Raw genomic sequence first — 19,942 nt, 5'->3', positions numbered from 1 at the left:
GGAAGAAGAAGGGTTGTCATGTATGGTCACAGTACGGGGATGTACACATCACCCACTCTGTTGGGCAGAAGAGAGACAGGCATGCCTGGTGCAACCGAGGGCATCTATTTAGGCTCCGTTGTGAGGCTGGACATAGGGACAGGCTGTGTCACATGATCTAGACTTCCTGTTATGGCAGCTCAGTAGTTGTCCATTGTATTTCTAATCCAGGGCATGTACTTAAAGATTCTGGTATAGATGCCAACATCAGCTCTCAAAACACATCCATCTAAAAAAGTCAATATCCCATGAAGTACCCCATTGCAGACTGCTGGGGCAGCTGTGACTTCCTGCTGGAACAAAAGGGATGTAGGGTTATCTTATCTTTCTGGCAAAAGACACAAGAAATAAAATGGGAAAACTAAGGCATCGAGTACATTACCTTGCAGGGCAGCCTCCTTCCTGGAACAATGCCCAGGCACAGCATACTTTCTTGGATCCTGTAAGTTTTATAGGCCTCGAGGCACTCACTCCTGTAGATTATGGAGATGTTCACATTCTGCAGTGAGTCGGGCCCCTTGGCTAGAGGAAAGAAAGGTGTACAACTTCCTTAAGAGTTAGTAGATAACAAACCTCCTTTTTTACTTGCCCTCTTTTTCAGCACATTTCTTCTTCTGGAAGAAAGGAAAAGAGATCAAACACTGAGAGAAATCACAGCTGTAGCTTCTCAGACAGCAGGAAATGATCAGATTAACCATTTCTCATGATACAAGTGTTTATCTCTTTATAAAAGAGGTTAAATTCCTGGAAGTTATATGTAAATATGAGACATCTCTGCAATGAAATAAAGATTTTCTAGAACTCTAAATGCTTAACTGACTGTGCTTGGATGGTGTAGTTAGTTAAGCGTCCAACTCTTGGTTTTGGCTCAGGTAGTGATCTCAGGGTTGTGAGATAGAGCCCCATGTCGGGCTCTGTGCTCTGTGTGGAGTCTGTTTTAGATTCTCTCTCCCTCTGCCCCTCCCCAAACCCTCGCAAGTGCATACTCTTTCTCTCTCTCTCTCTATCTCAAATAAGTAAATAAATCTACTTAAAAAAAAAAAAAACATTTAAAGAATAGCCTTTAATATGGAATTCTTTATTATTTTATTTTATTTTTTGAGTTTTCATGTTTATTATTTGTCCCATAGTTTAAATTCATCACTGTCTCCTTTTAAATTTTTTTATTGAAATATATTTGACATGTAACAATATATAAATTTAAGGTGTTCAATGTGTTTATTTGATATATTTATGAATCGTAATGTGATTGCTATTGTAACTATTGTTAGCTCCTCTAACATGTCACATAATTATCATTTCTTTTCTGTGGTGGTAATAATTAAGATCTAGTCTCTTAGCAAGTTTGATTATAGTATGATATTGTTGTCTGTATTAAGTATGTTATACATTAGGTCTCCAGGACTTATCTACTAGTTTTAAGTTTGTACCCTTAAATGATATCTCTTCTACTTTTAGAATTTGAAGGAATCTAGAGAGTCTAGTTTTCATTTGTCAGATCAGAAAAATCCAGTATCTGTTAAAAAAAAAAAATGATTTCATAAGCCAGATCAAAATAAACTGAATTTTGGAGGTGGGGCGGGGGTAAGTTGTATCTCTTTTAGATACAAGTGTCATAATCCAGATGAATCAAGTATACTGCTCATCAGGGAGACATTTATTTTCAAAACTCAAATTGACTCTCACAGGACAAAAAGTTTCTACTTGTGTAGAGGACATAATGCTAAGTGAAATAAGCCAGACAAAGAAAGACAAATACCATATAATCTCACACCTATGTGGAATCTAAAAAAGCCAAACTCACAGAAATGGAGAATACAATGGTGGTTGTCAGAGGCTGGTGGGTGGAAGATATGGGGGGAGGGTTGTTGATCAAAGGGTACAAACTTTTAGTTATTAGATGTCTAAGTACTGGAGATTGAATGTACAGCATGGTGGCTATAGTTAATAATATTGTACCGTGTACTTAAAACTTTCTAAGAGAGTAGGTCTTAAATACTCTCACCACACACACATATATATAAGGTAAATATGTGAAGTGATGGATAATTAGCTCAATAGGGGGCATCAAAACATGACACTATATAGCTTAAGTCTATATAATCTTTATTTTTTAATTATACCTCAATAAAGCTGGGAAAAAAAGAATTTCTACTTTTTTGATATATTCAAGGAAATGTACCTCTCAAGGTCTGAAAAGAGCAGTTTAAAAAGTTTGGAGGAATGGCAGCACTGTTAAGTGAATAGCCATCTCCCGACTTCTATAAATGGAGAGTCAGGGTAGATGGGTGGGTGTAATCTGACAGGCTTGGTCAAATGAATCTCCTTTTCATACTATGGTATACAGCATACGATGTATATTAAATACAAAAACAAACTTACTCATGAGTTAAATTGTACTAATAATTCTTCCTAAAGGTCTATCATAGAACTATATAGTATATACAGACCATAGTTCCATTTTCCTTATAGTTAATCAACCCTCCTTCTCCCATACTCATTACTCTCTTGATTAATAGCTACAGATAGTGGTTTTGAATTTGGAAAATATTGGAATGGGATGGTGGGCAGACAGGCTCAAAACTTAGAAGAGAGAAAGTTGTCTTAATTTGCTCATTTTTTTCATGGAATCTGAAGCATGTGATGTAGAAGAAAGCTGAGGTCGACCATGCAATTCAGGAGATTCAGATTATATGGAGAGATTCCACTGTTTTAAATGGTAGTCATTTTTTAAATTTTGTAAAGAAAAGAGTGAATGTTCAGAATGTTACCAGTCAAAAATGTTTCAGAAATTTTTTTCTCTTTTTTTATTATGTTAAGTTAGCCACCATACAGTACATCATTAGTTGTTTTTTTTTTTTTTTAAGATTTTATTTATTTATTTAAGAGAGAGAGAGAGCAAGCACAAGTTGGTGGAGGGACAGAGGGAGAAGCAGACTCCCTGCCGAGCAGAGAGCCCAACTCAGGACTCGATTCCAGGACCCTGGGATCATGACCTGAGCCGAAGGCAGACGCTCAACCGACTGAGCCACACAGGTGCCCCTCAGAAATATTTTTCTTAAACTTTTCATTTTTTTTTTTTTGTATCACAGTCTTGCATACAGAAGTTCTGCCTGATTTAGCACAGTATTATGTATTTATCTTATGTTTAATACATTATTATTTTACAATATTTCAAGGCTTTATGTTTCTTTATTGCCTAGAACAGTTTGAAAACATCTGATATAGTTTGTGCCACATTTTGGAGTTCAGAAAATGGATGCTCCAAAGGCAAAGTGGCCAACTGTCACACAGCAAATTAGGACTAGAATACAAATATCTTCTTCCCACTAATACCTTTTCTATCATGTCTGGAAGCAAAGATGATAGGAGGATACAGTGAGGGGGGGAAAGCTTGAAGGACTCCTTCAGTGAGGTACAGGGAAAGGGAAGAGAGATGACAAGGATGAATTAAGAAGTTAGAAAGAAGCCTCATTGGGGGGGTGCCTGGGTGGCTCAGTCATTAAGCATCTGCCTTCAGCTCAGGTCATGGTCCCAGGGTCCTGAGATCGAGCCCTGCATTGGGCTCCCTGCTCGGTGGGAAGCCTGCTTCTCCTTCTCCCACTCCCCCTGCTTGTGTTCCCTCTCTCGCTGTGTCTCTCTCTGTCAAATAAATAAATAAAATCTTAAAAAAAAAAAAAAGCCTCATTGGGAAGAATTGCAGAAGCCAAGAGAAGAGAAGGGACAGAGTATGTCCTATTCTGAGAGAAGAGGATTATCTTGAGGTCACTCACAGTCATCACATAGGTTGTAGGCCCACGTGGAGACCATGCACATGGTTTCTTCATGGACAGGTTCTTCAGGCAGGTTGACCAGTTGCACATAGTCATTGAGTTCAACACTTTCTCTCAGCTTGATTAACATGAGGTCATGCTCAATAGAAGTGATTGAGAAGTACGGATGATGGATCATCTTCACATGGCCAACTACTTGTATATTCTTTTCATTGTCATTTGATGGATTTGTAATCCCCAACATCACCTGAAGCTTTCTGGAACAATGTAGTTGTTTGAGAGAAGACTTGGCAGAGATTATTTAGCCATCATTATGGGCCTTTATTAGCCCCTTCCCAAAGACCTTTTTCTCTACCACTGAACACATCCCCAGAAGGCCTCCCTAACCCCACTTCATTGGGCAATGGCACCAGGCAGGGATCTGAGTCAATGCCCAACCTGAGAACCGAAAGCACAAAGTGGCATTGGGGACTTATTACTCACGGTAAGTTGCAGTGTGCAGCTGTGATCACCCAAAGGGGGTGTATCAGAACTCCAACACAGGGCAAGTAATCAGATTTCAAGAAGACCAGGTATGGGGGAGTGATGCCATTTAGGTAATCTGGATCAAAAGCCAGAGCAACTGGAAAGAGAAACATAGACAGGAAATTCTGAGATTTTTGCAGGGATCACTAGGAAAAACAAAGGAAAATTACTTAATAGGCTTAAGTTCCCCCTGCCCTTCTCTCTAATACATTTTTCTATAAACTAAATTTGCAAACTGGCTTACTTTCTTCTAAAAACATGAAGGAAATGATAGGAACATATCAATTTCAAAAGATAAAGGTGTTTTCCCTTTTGTTGTCAATAAATATTTTTCAGATTAAAATACAAGTTTTCTTAAATACCTTCTACAATTCAGTGAACATATGTTAAATCTACTCATGGAGAACTTACTGTTTTTACCTTTTTAAGAATGCTTTTACCAGTCTCACCCCTTTCTCCCTACAACAATGCATGGCAAAACAATATAAGTGCCATTTAAAGAACAGACCGACTGCAAACACAATCTGAGGAGGGGGAGATAATGTATTCACTCAACAAGTAAGTATGAGCAACTCATATGTGCCAGGCTCTGTTATAGGGGCTTGGGCTATATAGGGAATGAAGCAGAGAAGTACCCCTGCTCTCATACATTCTGATGAGAGAAGACATCCCATAATAGTAGACACAAAACATAAGTAAATGGTTTAGTGTATTAGATGGTGATTGGTGCTGTGGGACAAATAGTAGAATAGGGAAAGAGGAAGAGGCAGTACCAGGGATGTGCGTGTGTGTGTGTGTGTATGTGTGTGTTGGGGCATTCTGCAATATTACACAGAAGTCAGGATAGGTAGGCCTGCGGACAGCATGAGAGATGACCAATGAAATGAAGATGAGTGAGTTAGATCATCAGATATCTGGGGAACAGGGATCCAGGTGGAGGAAACCATCGGGACAAGAGTCCTAAGACTTGTTTAAGGAGTATCATAAAGGCCAGTGTGGCTGGCATGGCAGGTGAGGGGGAGAAGAGCAAGAAAGGATCGAGGTAAAAGCAGTGATGCAGGGTTTTGTAGAGCGTCGTAAAGATGTGGGACTTTCTTCTGAAGGAATGTGGAGCCGCATCAGGGTTTTAGGTATAAGGCAGTGATGGTCATTTCCTTATGAAGTATTGAGTGTAGGATTAGAAAGCAGAGAGGCCTCTTAGGGGATTCATGTGATAATCCAGGCAGAAGATGATGTCTTGGCCATTGTGATCAGTGGAGGTGGTGAGATGTGATTGGATTTGGGATATATTTAGAAGATAGAACCAACAAAATTTTCCAAACAGATCGAATGTGGGGTGTGAGAGAAAGAGATTTTATGAATGCCTCCAAGGTTTTTGCTTGAGTAACTGGAACCTGTCAGGACAAGACCTAAAACCCTTGAATGCTCTGCTGTGTCCATTAGTTGAACCTCTGCTCTCAACCCCTGCCTCCACTTCTCATTCCCTCCTGACGGCAACAGTCCTGCTCTAGACTGGCCCTGAGCTGGGTCACAGTCTTCCTTGGGAACAGATTTAGTGTTAGGGTTTCAATGTCCATGCCTCCCCAAAGAGCATACAAACAGTCAAGCTGAGGTGAGGCAGGCAGGCAGTGTCACAGGTGGAAAGCTGGTGGGGACAGTGGCAGTGGTGAGGGAGAGTCAGTTCTACACTTGTAGTCTGGAATGTGCCTCCTGTCTGTATCTGTCTATCTTTCATGATTCTCCCAGGATTTCTCTTTGGCAAGTAAAGAGAAAAATGTGAAGATACTCACCAGGCAGGTTCAAGAGAGCCCAGAAGAGGATAAGCTTCATATTGGTGTCAAAAGCCTTTTCAAAGGATGACGTTCAGCTCAGGGTCTCTGGAAAGGATGGAGAGGAGGGATGGAAAAAGACTAAGTAAGATACAGGAAGAAAGGGTTCTAGGGTTGAAAACAAAAATATGTGAATTCTTTCAGTGGCAGGATTCAGTTCCCAAAGAGGTGTCCATTGGTCAGAATAAGGGATGGTGTCAGGTATCAGAAGGACAAGAATGGAGACCAGGTGGTTTGGTCCCTGACATAGAAGAGAATGGATCTGGAATTCAGCATTTTACTTTCCCTTTCCAGGGTAAAACATACCTAATCTGAGCAATGTTGGAGCTCAGAGTGTTTCCCAGCCCCCTCCTCTCTGGTCCACCCTTTGTCAAACTCTGAAATCAGGCCCTTCTCTAAACTACTACCTTCAGGACAGTGACCCCTCCCATCTGTGTGATGCTAACCCCTGGTTGTGACACAGACATTTGTCTCCAGCAGCCATAACCCAGCCCTCCGGTGCTGGCCTGACCCCTCTGCCTGACACTGAACCCCTCCTTAAGATATATCAGCTTTTCCTTTCATGTCACTATATATCCACTCATTTATTCAACCGGCCAGCCAGTAATTTATATTATGTGACTGACTCGTGCTAGGCTCTGTGCTCACTTAGAGATTTTATGAATGCCTCCAAGGTTTTTGCTTGAGTAACTGGAACCTGTCAGGACAAGACCTAAAACCCTTGAATGCCTAAATGTGAAGACACTGCTCCACCTTCAGAGAGATTATAGACTAGTGGGAATGATAGGTTCATAAAAAGGCAATTGCAAAACAAAGTATTCAGAGCTAAAACCCTACCTATATCATTGTCTAGGTGGAAATATTAGCAAAACACATTGTCCATTAAATGATTTGGATCCAAAATATATAAGGAGATCTTTAAACTCAACAACAAGAACAAGAACAACTCAATTAAAAGTGCGCCAAATATCTGAACAGATACCTTCCCAGATGCATTAGTCTGTTCAGGCTGCCATAACAAAATAGCATAGACTGGGGGGCTTAAACAACTGACATTTATTTTCCTACAGTTCTGGAGGCTAGAAGTCCATGATCAAGGTGCCAGCAAATTCAGTTTCTGGTGAGAGCTCTCTTCCTGGCTTTGTAGGCCACTGTGTCCTCATTTGGCACGTCCTCTGTATTTATGTGTACAGCTCTCAGGTGTCTCTTTTTATAAGGACACTAATCCTGTCATAACAGTGCCCCACCCTTATGACCTCATTTCCCCCAAATTATTTCCTTATAGGACCTATCTTCAAATACAGTCACTTTGGGGTTCAGGGCTTCAAAGTAGGAATTTTGGAAGGACACAGTTCATTCCATAACAACAAAGAGGAAGTATAGATGGCAAATAGCATATGAAAAGATTCTCAGCATCCATTAGGGAATTACAGATTAAGGCAACAATGAGATACACTACACACCTAGTAGAATGGCTAAAGTTTAAGGCCCAGAACCCCAAATGTTGGTGAGGATGTAAAACAAGAATGTTCATTTGCTGGTAGGAATACAAAATGTACAGCCGCTTTGGGAGACAGCTTGGTGGTTTCTTAAAAGCTAAACATAATCTTACTGTATGAGCCAGCAATTGCTCCCCTGGATATTAACTGAATGAGTCCAAAACTTATGTCCACAAAATCTTACACATGAATAATTACAACAGCTTTAGTCATAATTGCCAAACCTTGGAAGCAACCAAGATGGGTAAATGGGTAAACAAAGTGTGGTGGTGCATCCACATTGGAATATGTATTATTCAGTGATTTTAAAAAATGAGCTATTAAGAAAGAAAAAAAAGATGAAAGACATAGAGAATCCTTAAATGCGTATTACTAAGTGATAGAAGGCAGTCTAAAAATATTATATATTGAATGGTTCCAATTTATGACATTTTGAAAAAAGCAGCCTATAGAGACAGTAAAAAGATGAGTGGTTGTCAGAATTTGGGGAGAAGGGGAGAGTGGTGAACAGGTAGAGTACAGGACATTTTTAGGGAAGTGAAATGATTCTGTATGGTACTCTAATTGTGGATACATGACATTATGTCTTTGTCTAAACCCATAATACTATATAATATAAAGAGCAAACCCTAACATAAGCAATGGACTTTAGTTACTAATAATGTGTCAATATTGGTTCATCAGCTACAACAAATATATCACATCAATGCAAGATATTAATTTAAAAAACAGGCTACTCAGTGGTAGAATCCAGATAATGGGGATATAGGTATACAGTGTAAAATTCTTTCAGCCTCATTGCATGTTTAAAATTTTTCATGGTAATATGTGGGAGAAATTTTTAAGTTTTTAGTTAGTTAACATACAGTGTAATATTAGTTTCAGGTGTAAAATACAGTGACTCAACACTTCCACACATCACCTGATGCTCATCACACCAAGTACCCTCCTTGGTTTGACTCTCCCTCTCTCTCTCCTGTTTTCCCTATGCTCATCTGCTTTGTTTCCTAATGTGGGAAAAAATCTTTTTAAAAATTGAGTTATGTGCCTTGAGCACAAGGTTAAAGATACTTCTTCAGTCTATATCGTGTGTAAGGAAGGAGTATCTAAAAAGTTATATTTTACCTGGGTCTTAGAGAAAGGGAAGGGCTTGTCTGGCATAAAAAGAAGAGAAAAAAAATAATTCGAAAAGAGGGCAAGGCTTCTGTAAATGCATGAATATATGAAACAACATGGTGTGTTTGTGGAATAGCAATGATGTGTTACAGCGGAAGCGTTAAGAACCAGGTGGAGAGAGAAACAGTAATTATATAATGAAAAGCTTTATTACATAAGCCTTGCATATATAAGACTTGCATAAGTCTTTATTGTGTGGGAGATAAGGATCCAATACATTTATTATTTTGTGAAATTCTATTGAATATTTTGGACAGACCCTAAGCCCGATGTTCATGCCCTGCATAATCCCCAATTTCCTTTCCTTGGGTGTGGGACCTGTGACTTCCTTGAGCTAATAGAATATGGTAAAATTATGGGATTTCATTCTGATAATTACATTGATACATAATATTAACATTGTGTATACACACACATCCACACATCCACCTTGCTAGCATGCACAAGAGTGACTCTTCCCACTGGCGTGAGGATATAAGCAGCCACACTGAGGAGGCCTAAGTGGCAAAGAACCATGTATGGATGACCTCTCTGCACTAAGGAGAGCCTCAAGGACCCGAGGGCAGCTTTCAGGGGACAGGCCGCAAAAAGCGAGCATCTGTTGTCATACAACCAGAAGGAAAAGAATTCTGCCAGCAACCTGAACAAGCTTAGAAGCAAATTCTTACCTCAAAGCCTTGCTAGACCCTGAACAGAGGACCTAGCTAAGCCATGCTTGGACTCCTGGTTTGCAGAAACTGTGAGGTAATTAATACATGTTATTTTAAGCTGTTCAATTTTTGGCAATGTTTTTATGCAGCAATAGAAAACCAATACAAATGTATACTGTGTGCTGGCACTTTATTAGATATTGATGATTTAGTGGTAAGGGAGATGAGATGATAAAGACTAACAGGGGAGATGGGTGTAAGACTTGCCATCATGAATGTCACAGTGGGGGAGGGAAAGGGAGGTAGAAACACATATAGCAGGGACCCTAACATAAGGGTCAGAAGAAGACCTCCATGAGGAAGTGATGTTTGAGGCTTAAAGGATGAGTAGAAGTTAACCAAAATAAGAGATGGGGGAAAAGTCTCTGGAAAGATGAATGAGGACTCAAAAGAGAAGAGCATGTATGAAAGAGAGTGAAGACAGACCAAGAAGAATCCTACAGAGTGGACTGTTTAGGAATTGTCAAATAGGCACTGCCTACAAAGAAGACCCAGGAGGCAACCAGAGAGCAGATCAAGGGAGCACACTTGATGGAACAGGATTTATCTTGTTTAAATGGTGATAGGAAGAAGTCAATAGATAGGGGAAGTGGAAAAATATAAAGAAGTAGAGATGCTGAATAGAACAGTCCATGAGGAAGTCAGAAGAGAAGTGATCCACATCACAGGTGGAGGTAGAAGCTGCAGACTATAGGGTCTCACTTCCAGGAAGGATCGAAAAGAATGAGGAAGAAAAGCACTAAGTATGTTTGCAGAGTGGGAGGTGGGAGGTTGAAATGATCGCTGATGGTTTCAACCTCCCAGTTGGACATCATTCACTGCAGATGAAGCACTGAAGGCCGGAGGAGAGAGGAGAATGCTTCAGGTGTCCATTATGGAAAATTGTACAGAGAGTGACTTGGGAAATGCAGGATTACCAATGTGTGTTGAAGAAATAATTTAGAAATGATCAGATGAGCATTTTATTAAAAACTCTGGGATAATATGTGATTCAGAATAGGTGGCAAGGGGCATTGGACAGTGAATTAGAGACGGGAAGCAGGGAGAAACTAGGAGCAAGGCTGCTGGAGAAGACAGGCAAACAGAGGGGCTTGTGCTTTGGATGGCCAAGAATTACAAGAAAAGGAAGCATCTTGAATTAAATGGCCTTAGTATCCAAAGTTGAAAATTTGATTATTATTGTGTAAGGATAAACTATGGGCTTAGTCATAACCCAGCTTTTTTTTTTTTTTTTTTTTTTTGCTTTGGTGGAGGAGGAAAAGCAGAGTATATCAGTGCCCTAGAACCAACCCTCCTTTCCTCCCCTACAATCTCTACAGATGCATGGATTCACCACCTCTCTCGTGGGATGGAAGGCCAAATCTCTTCATTCTTTGTAGAGTCTTTTCCTTCTGTGTCATTATTCTCTCTCATCTCACTGACCCTCTCTGATCCCCTTTCCCTTTTTAATAGATGACCTCATATCAAGCTGCCTCTCCCTTTTTTGTGACTCCATGACCTCTCACTCTGGACCCATAGTTTTGGGTGACTTGGAATCCTCTCAATTCCATATTTTAGGGGTCTTGGTCAATGGGTCTAGGATGCTCTACATATCTCCACTCTGTGCCAGTGCTAGAGGACTGAGCATCACTCAGAGCTCTTCCCACCAGCACAGAGCTCTGCTGAAGTCTGCGGCTACCACGCATACATATACAACTCCCCTGTTGTCATTGCCCAGACATTATCTAAGATCCAGATCTTTGTCTCCAGCTGTCTGCTAGACATGACCACCTCCATGTCCTTCAAGGATCTCAAATATAACATGCCCGTCTCTCCTACTCATGACTGTGCTCTGACCCTTTACACATGAAAACATTGGTTCTCTGCATATTATGTTTGTGAACCACCATCTACACAGATGCCCAAGTCAGAAACTTGGGCAATATTCCAGACACTTCTCTTTCTACTGTGAGTAGTAGAAAGTACATGTCAGTACATGTAAACTCTACAGGTTCTACTTCTTTAGTATCTCCCAATTCAGAAATTTGATGAGGTTCTACCATGGAGGTTTTAATGACACCCCCTCTGATTCCAACAGGATAAAAATCTAAATTCCTGCACCGAACAGGTCAGGCCCTTCACAATCTAACACTTGCTCACTGATAAATAATAATCTTTTATCACATCTGGTCTCCTCCTCTACAGACAATTTACTTTCTACCCACCAGTATTATTTATTTAGATATATTTTCCAGAACATGCCACATTTTTATCTTTTCTGACTTTTACTTAACTGTTCCCTCAGATTTACAATATTCTCCTCTAATTTGTCTGCCTATTTGGTGAAATGTCCCCTGGCTCTGACACCTGGAATGTTTTTTTCTCTGCTCTCCTGAAACTTATTTCTCATCTCCATCTTAACAATAGTTCTAAGGTGTTATAATTGGCTGCTTGATAGCCAAGCATAGGTCATATTCTCTCATGTATCCCTAGCATATACAGTGTCTGCTAAGCAGCTGATAGTTCAATACTTTTTGAAAGGAATGAACACATGGCGGGTATGTTGCTATGTTTCTCATCATGCTTGCAGTTAATGTATAGAGAGATCAGGGGTCACAGCATGAGTTCTTCATGTCATTTTTTTACTGAATATTTTCTATTTGGATTCTGTCCAAGAAAAGAAAGATCAAGAGAGTTGTGAATTCAGTATAGAAATCACGAAGATGTTGCCCTGGGGGACAGAGGAATGGAGCGTCTCAGTGGGTATTAATAGTTTTCATGATCCATCTTGCATAGTGATGAACTTCTGTGAAGAACCCTTCACTTCCCAGGGTGACACTTCCTTTGTCCCAGGACAAGATTCCATGCAGCCTCCCATTGCAGATGGCTGGAGCAGCTGAGACTTCCTGCCAGAGAGAGGGAACAGGAGGTCAACGTTGCTTTGTCCTCATGGAAAAAGAATAAATCCCAAGACGTGGCATACTATAGTCTCAGAGGCATCTAAAGGACTAGACTCATTTTTCTTGAAAGGTAACAACCCTGTCTTCACATCCACCTAGATCTCACCTCTCTTGGTTCAAGCTTGAGCCCAACCTGAATGCAAACAGGAAGAGAAAGGACAAATAGTTCTACCCAGAACTGTAAAATGAAGGAACGGGAATTAATGACCAACCCAAAGACCTGGAGGGAGAAGAGAGGGACTCCAGGCCTTTTGGATGAGCACCATTTGATTTTTCCACAATCACCTCTCCTCTTCATGGACCCCTTCTATCTATCTGAAGAAAGGAAAGATACCTTGGTTTTAGATATGATGTTTAGAGGTTGTCCCACACACATGATGTGCACTGCCATTCTCTGTCCTGCCATATTCCTGCAGTCATCGAAGGGATGAGAAGGTTGGTTTATCCAAGTCAGGATGTCAGGGTCACTAACTGTGGGGGAAAAAAGACAAACGAAGTCCACAGTTAATCTGCTTGTCACACATACTCCTGTGATGGCTCCCTACTTTGTAAACACATTCCATCCTATTTGGGATTCTCATTCAGTATCTACATTGGAGCAGCAGATTCAGAACATGACGTTCTTACATCAGACATCAGATCTGTCATTCTCCCTCTCCTCTGACTAATTTGGAAACCTTTGAAAACCTGCCAGAAGATTATAAATGGCCATGAAAACAGACAGACACAAAGCCATTGTCCCTAAGAAGCCTTTATATTTGGCACCTACTTCAACTTCTTTACATTTAAACATTTTTTTTAAAGATTTTATTTATTTATTTGAAAGAGAGAGAAAGAGAGCACAAATGGGGTGAGGGTCAGATGGAGAAGCAGGCTCCTTGCTGAGCAGGGAGCCCAATGTGGGAGTTGAACCTGGGACTCCAGGATCATGACCTGAGCCAAAGGCAGATGCTTAAGGACTGAGCCACCCAGGCGCCCAACTTCTTTACACTTAATCATAAAGGGAGAAAACTATTTTTAGTGTGTCCAAAGCTGCTTTTTTAACGAAATAGACTGTTTATAAATGGATTATTTATAAGTGTGTGTATGTGTATGCATAACTATACATATATATCTCCCCCAAAGAAGTCAGAGTGCTCGTCTCCCTTGTTGCAATTGTTACTCTACTGTTGTTTTTTTTTTTTTTTTTAAGATTTTATTTATTTGACAGAGAGAGACACAGCGAGAGAGGGAACACAAGCAGGGGAAGTGGGAGAGGAAGAAGCAGGCTCTCCGCCGAGCAGGGAGCCCGATGCGGGGCTCGATCCCAGGACCCTGGATCATGACCTGAGCCGAAGGCAGACGCTTAACGACTGAGCCACCCAGGCGCCCCTGTTACTCTACTGTTAACCTCAGAATGCAAGGATTCTAACCAAGGTATGTATGATATAATTCTAATCTCTGGTGGGGAGTGACAAGGAGGAAGGAAACAAAAAACTGATTAGAGATTGTTCAAACTAACCCTAAGTGTTACTTACAGAGCAGGATTTTTCTGATAGTGTATCCAACCTAATGTCCTAAAACAGAAAGTGTCAAGTCAGAAAAGATAGAGGGGAATTATGTTCAGTTTTAAGTTTTTATGGGAGTTGAAATGTGTAGAATAAGGAGGTGAAAGTAACTAAGCACTTGAAATAATGAATTCCTAATATCCAAACCCTTGCACCAAAGAGTTTACAGAATTAGTTTGTCACTATGATTCTGACATGCAGAACCCATGTGACAAAACCTTTGTATGATTTTATTTTGTTTTCAAACAGTATGTAATAAATTACTTTTGCAATTACTTTGAATAAGACTTGAAAGTCAAGGGTAAAAATCATAAACTTTGATTTGTTCAGAAAATATATTCACTTAGATTCCCAGAAATGTTGCTTCTGAATTAAAAATGAAGTTGCCAAGTCCTGAGAATATAAAAGTTTCCACTTTGTATTGTTTTTATGGGACAGATGGATTGTTCTGTGGCCATCAGTACAGGGTTTAAACCTGATTGATGTCATGACAATTGCCTCAGTGAACACAGCTTCATCAAGACAATCAATGTCACTTTTTAAAGTCAGCCAATCAGACCCCCTGCAATAAACATGCCTCAACGTGCCAAGCAATAAACAACAACCATGTCCCTATAGATATCAACTCCCTTAAGCCTCTGAAAGTCTTCCAATCTCTGTACCAAAAGCTTCCCCCAACCCCCATCTAGGCCCAGTACTCTGCTCTGCTCAGTAAGACTGGTATCTGCTCAGGTTTTTTCTTCCTTATTATAATCATTAATAAATTTAGCTTTATCATTTCATTTCAGATATTGAGTGGTTGCCCCATCATCCTTTGACAATCCCTAAAGAGAGTATGATGGTTTATTAGCAGCCACATGAAGTAAAGACCCACCAACAACCAACAAATGAGTAAGAAAGCAACTTTCTTCATGAAGTGCCCTTGGTAAAACATGCTCAGAGTAAGTAGACCAGACATTCTCTGCCCATGCAAATAGAGCTCAGAGGCTGGAGGCATGCGTGCCTGCAACAGGGTCTGTGGCAATTTTTCTCAGAGGTCATTCAGGCCAGAGAGACACCAACAGTATGTCATAATCAACCCCCCTGTGCATGCCCTGGTGTCCACCTCTGAGGGGAAACTCAGGTGAAGCAGTAGGTGTAAGAGTTGCACTCTCGGGTGGAAAGAGCTCCCTCAGCTACACTCATCTCTCAGGGTCCACTTGAGTGAATCACCATCAACATAGGTTGGGTTGTCTGTGGCAGGGGATGGGAAGTATCCTCTGTCACCTCACCATATGTTCTGTTTTTGTTTTTCCCGTTGCTGTTGGGTGAATTACTTGGTGGACTTTTAGCAGCTGTCAATGAGATAGTAGCCAGCCTCCCACAGGATGCCTTGATACTGTTTTTAGAGTGAGGACTCTTAGTTCCTCCACCATTATCTGAATTCAGTTCCCTGGACTCTGGTCTTGAATATTCTAGAGATAGGAGAGGTGCTGCCTGGTCCATTCATTGGTGTCAGATTGGCTGCTCTGTATCAGTCTCTGAATGGTATCCCTTGGCTTCCAATCTTGGTAGGATAAGGTCCTGGCAATAATCACTGTAGGTTCAAGAACATTACCTCATGGCAGCCATTCCCTTCAAGTATATCCCTCCATATTTTTTCCCCAGCTCCAAAACCTCCTCAGGATGAAGAACACAGAGTCAAACACTTACGGTTTTTGTATTCATTCCAAGTCCAGGTTGGGATAAAGCAGGAATCATTAAGTGCTAAGGGCTCCATAGATATGGCTATGGTCCCCACATGGGAGTTGAGTACAGCAGCCTTGGAGAGTTTTATCAGCATCAGGTCATTCTCCAGTGACTGTGCCTTGAACTCAGGGGCGGGGATAATCTGTGAGTAATTCCGTATCTGCTCTTTCTTATTTCTGACGCTGGGTTGATAGACTCCCAGTCGGATTTTGACACTTTGGAAGAAAGAGAGCAGGGAGGTGGGAAAGAGCAGGTCACAGGATGTCAGAATGGCAACAAAGGTCAGAAGTGACCTCCCCAATCATCTTCATTTTCTCTCTCATACCTGAGAACTGAAGTGACCTGCTTTGGTTGGACAGATTGTACCAGTAGTTTATGGGCTTGTTGTATTAGGGTCTAGGGTTGGTATATATATAAAATCTGACATGTATCTGCCACCTAGAGTACACTGGTACAGTCTAGTTTTATTATTGTTACTAAGAATTGGAAAATCTAAACAGGCAGATAATAGAGATGTGCCTACACCACGTTGTCTCAAGCAGCGCTTGAGCAAGTGTATCATACCCTTCATTTCTGGATATTCTTAGGTCTCTCCTAGCTCCTTTTGAGCCCATGTCACTATATTTACAGTGTGGTGCCTTCTTTGTCATTGATCCCCAAGGCTCTTAGCCTATCAGGACTCCCATTATGATTTTCTATTATATTTCCTGGACACATTCAAACACACCCACTCCATCACCAGGAGTCCAGTCATGCCACAGATACAAGCACCATTTCCTACCAAAAACAGTTCATGCACTAGATCTGGCTGAGAAAAGAACATCAAGTTTTCCAACTCCCATTCTTGGAGGGGACGAACTATCTTTCCTTTGTATGTCTTATCATGTGCAGAGCAGGGGGTCCATCTGTGCTTGAATAAATTGTCTTTAATGACCAAGTGGCTGAGAGCTCTGAGTTTGAAATGAGCCTTGTAGACTCCTAAAACTGTGACTAGGTCCCAGTCACACAGCACATTCTCATGCAATCACAGCAGGGATGCAGATTTCTGAGGGAGAACAGGATTTTGTGCAGTGTTCCCTTGTCCTTCTCCTGATCCCTGCATCCTATGGCTTCTGCCTGACTCTTCCCCTCACCCTGTGGGCATTCCCCTATTCGCTACAGTCCACACTGGTCTTCGACTTGGCCTAATACCTTCACTACTTCAGGGACTCTATGTACCCTGTCCCCTCTGCCTGGAATGTTCCCCAGGCTTTATGCTTTCAGCTGCCTCCTCCTCTTCCTGTTGGTCTCATCTCTTGAGAGCGGCCTGACATGACCACCCTAACTAAAGCAGATCTCTGGTTTCATTCCCGTATATTACAGTTTGCCACTCTTTTGGTGTTTTATTTTTGGGTGTTTATTTGTTTTGGCTTATGTCCTCTACCAGAATGTAAGGTTCAGGAGAGAAAATTTATTTCCATCTTGTTCCCTTGCTCTTTTCTCAGTGCATTAAACAGTTCCTAGCACATAGTAAATGCTCAATAATATGTTGAATGAATGAATATTATTTCTTCTCCATGAAAGTCTCCTGACACCTTCCTATCGATTTCCTCTTAAACCGCCCAAATTGGTATTATTTTCCCTATTGGGAAGGAGATCCTCTCTCTTCCCTGGTCTTCTAGTTCCCTTAGGATGTAATTAAGACTTGCTGGGATGCCCCACCAGACCTGCTTTTGTTTAAACAGATCCCTCCCAGCTCCCAGGAACAAAGGGATACTTACGGTAAGGGGCAGTGGGCAGCCGTCAGTACCCATTGAGGGTGAATGAGAGATCCCACACAGGGTTCTGAACTGGACTGCAGATAGACCATGTAAGGAATAGTAAAATCTTCTGGTAAGTTCAGGTCATCATCTTTAGAATCTCTGGCCAGAACAACTCCTAAAGAATTGATGGGGTCACAGGTGGAAAGAGAGTCAAACAGGATGAGAGGCAATAGTTGGCTAGGGTAGTTTTTTCTGACCTAAGTTTTTTAAAGATAATACCAGGGACTTCAAATTATTTTAAACGTCTTTTTAAAAATCCGAGGGAACATGTCACCGATGGTATATATGTTAGGGACATTGACACATGTCTTTGCCTGAGATGGAAATATATTAAAATTCTGTGTAACTAAGTCATGAGCTGATCAGAAACCCTGATTGGCAGTGTGGTATATTACAAAAATGGGGCAGGGGGTGGATAGGGAATTATTCCTTTCAAACCATTATTTTTTTTCCAAAACATTATTTTTAATTAATTTTGCCAACTAAGCATGGAAGTCATAATTACATACCACCTGACTTTGGCAGTGAGAGGGATGGAAAGTCTTGGGGCAGGGCCGGAGGCTTCTAGTGCAAACAGCCTACCTGCCTTCCCTACCTACTCCTCTGGGTCCACCTGCCCAGACAGAGGGCAACATTGCTGGGCAGGAAAAGTGGCAGTCTAAAGAATCACACACTCAAGTCTCTGTAGAGCACTACAGTGACTTATCCCACCATGCCCTCAGGCCTCAGAGGGACTGTGAGTGTACCCTGATGGGATAAGTCAGCAGAGGGAGTGGTTCCCTTTGTTTCCTTCAACAGTGAATTGAAGGAAATGCCCACCCCTTCCTGTCTCTTCAGTTGTGGCTGCCTGCTTCCCCTTCTGACCACCCCACCCTCCCCTGCACCACCCTATCCCTCTCCAGGAGGCCAAGGCCAGCTGCTCACCAGCTATGCTTAGGAGAGTTAAGATGAGACAGGGCTTCATGGCAGCCAGCAATCTTGCCAGGAGCACACTAGTTGGATCAAGCTGTAAACAGTCCCAGTCTTTAGTCCAAGTGCCCTTGGCCAGGACAGCTGGACAGAAGCTTTAACTGGGGCTTACAGGGAGAAGCAAGGATCTTATAGCAGTCTTGAGACTAGGGCTGCTCAAAACCCAATTATAGAAGGCCCAGCTGAGTGCTGTCTCTGACGTGGGGTGGAAAAGGAAGGAGCAGACCAGTTCAAGCACCTGATGTCTCTTCTCTGATCCCAAATGTCTCAGGAGTCCTGATGTATCTGCTGACATTTTTCCTCCCTCTCTGTGACATGGCCTTTCTTTGTTGTCCCCTCCTCCCTTTGTGACTGTGTTTCCCCCCACACCCTCATTTGCCATCTCCCTTCTTCTAAAGGGTCCCTCTGCATTCTCAGAGACTCACCAAACATTGAGATATGAAATACATTTAATAAATCATCCCCTGCCCCCCCATTTTCATGATGAGGAAGCTGTGGTCCTCATGGAAGTTATTGGAAAAGGCAGGACTCAGACTGAATCTCTGGATTTCCTCTGCCTTGTTGAACTTTATCTGAGCCTTGTGCTTCCAGAAAACAGTGACTGTTAAAAATCCTTGGAATTTTGTGTTCAAGGAAATGGCTTACCACAAAGAACTACACTTTCATACAGGAGTTGCTAGAGACTTTGTCCACTCTTTCTCGTGGCTCCCATATAACTGGGGATGACTTTCTTGTTTACCTGTGACAAGAACAAACACAGACCTTTCCCCTTTTACTTGCACCTTGCTGAGGTAGCCAGAACACAGCCTCCCAACTCCCCATTCTTTGTCTCATGAATGATTAGCTAAGCTTAGAATTCTTTTTTTCCCCTGAAACTGGCTAGACACAGAGAAAACCCTTTTTGTTCAGCTGATTGAGAAGTCCCCTGACTTCAAAACAATTGGTTTTCTCAACGACACATCTCCCCACCTGTAACCTGTTTCTTTCTCCCTATAGAAGTCTTAAGGCAAAACCATCCTGCTGAGACACTCTGATCTTTGGATCTGGGGTGCTCTTCCTGCAATAGTCTGAATAAAATCAGTCTTCTTACTTGTTCAGTTTTTTCTTTGACTTTTATTACTCTTCAGTGTGCTACACTCCTGTTTATAAGTTAGCCTTACATGACAACTTCTTGACTGCCCACCCACTGCAGAGATATGAAACAAATAGTGGGTTCCATCAGGGATATTGGTCTAAATTTTCATGTAGTGTCCTTCCTTCTCTGGCTTTGGTATCAGGCTCACGTTGGCTTCATACAAGGAGTTCGGAAGTATTCCCTCCTCTTCAGTTTTTTGGAAGAGTCTGAGAGGGATGGGTGTTAATTCTTCTTTAGATGTTTGGTAGAAATTTCCAGTGAGGTTGTCTGG

The 19,942-nt window shown here is 41.5% G+C and overlaps 1 protein-coding gene and 1 long non-coding RNA gene across 2 annotated transcripts; both read right to left on the bottom strand.

The window, feature by feature from the left end:
- Nucleotides 1-179: 179 nt before the first annotated feature.
- PRSS58 (serine protease 58) lies at nucleotides 180-6,167 on the bottom strand. The gene is made up of 5 exons (XM_045865187.1): nucleotides 6,128-6,167; nucleotides 4,296-4,434; nucleotides 3,813-4,069; nucleotides 422-561; nucleotides 180-329 (listed from the first exon to the last, which is right to left on the bottom strand). Exons 1-5 carry the CDS (start codon nucleotides 6,165-6,167, stop codon nucleotides 180-182), a joined length of 726 nt encoding a protein of 241 aa, XP_045721143.1.
- A 9,565-nt stretch (nucleotides 6,168-15,732) lies between these two features.
- LOC135362233 (uncharacterized) lies at nucleotides 15,733-18,792 on the bottom strand. The gene is made up of 3 exons (XR_010406714.1): nucleotides 18,492-18,792; nucleotides 17,526-17,682; nucleotides 15,733-15,980 (listed from the first exon to the last, which is right to left on the bottom strand). It is a non-coding gene; the product is annotated as an uncharacterized LOC135362233 (long non-coding RNA).
- Nucleotides 18,793-19,942: the final 1,150 nt, after the last annotated feature.

This window comes from Mirounga angustirostris, unplaced genomic scaffold, assembly GCF_029215605.1.
Source record: "Mirounga angustirostris isolate CCGP_5_RB_7025 unplaced genomic scaffold, mMirAng1.0.hap1 SCAF_12, whole genome shotgun sequence".
NCBI classification, from domain to species: Eukaryota; Metazoa; Chordata; class Mammalia; order Carnivora; family Phocidae; genus Mirounga; species Mirounga angustirostris.
The sequence above is the reverse complement of the archived record's forward strand: the minus strand, read 5'-3'. Positions and strand labels throughout refer to the sequence as shown.

Excerpts from the sequence above, each read along its gene's own strand:
- PRSS58 (XM_045865187.1), bottom strand. The coding sequence starts at position 6,167 with ATGAAGCTTATCCTCTTCTGGGCTCTCTTGAACCTGCCTG. Across the intron at positions 4,070-4,295 it reads GCTGCACACTGCAACTTACC|AAAGCTTCAGGTGATGTTGG; the intron begins GTGAGTAATAAG and ends ACATTGTTCCAG. Across the intron at positions 330-421 it reads GAAGGAGGCTGCCCTGCAAG|GAAGTCACAGCTGCCCCAGC; the intron begins GTAATGTACTCG and ends TTGTTCCAGCAG.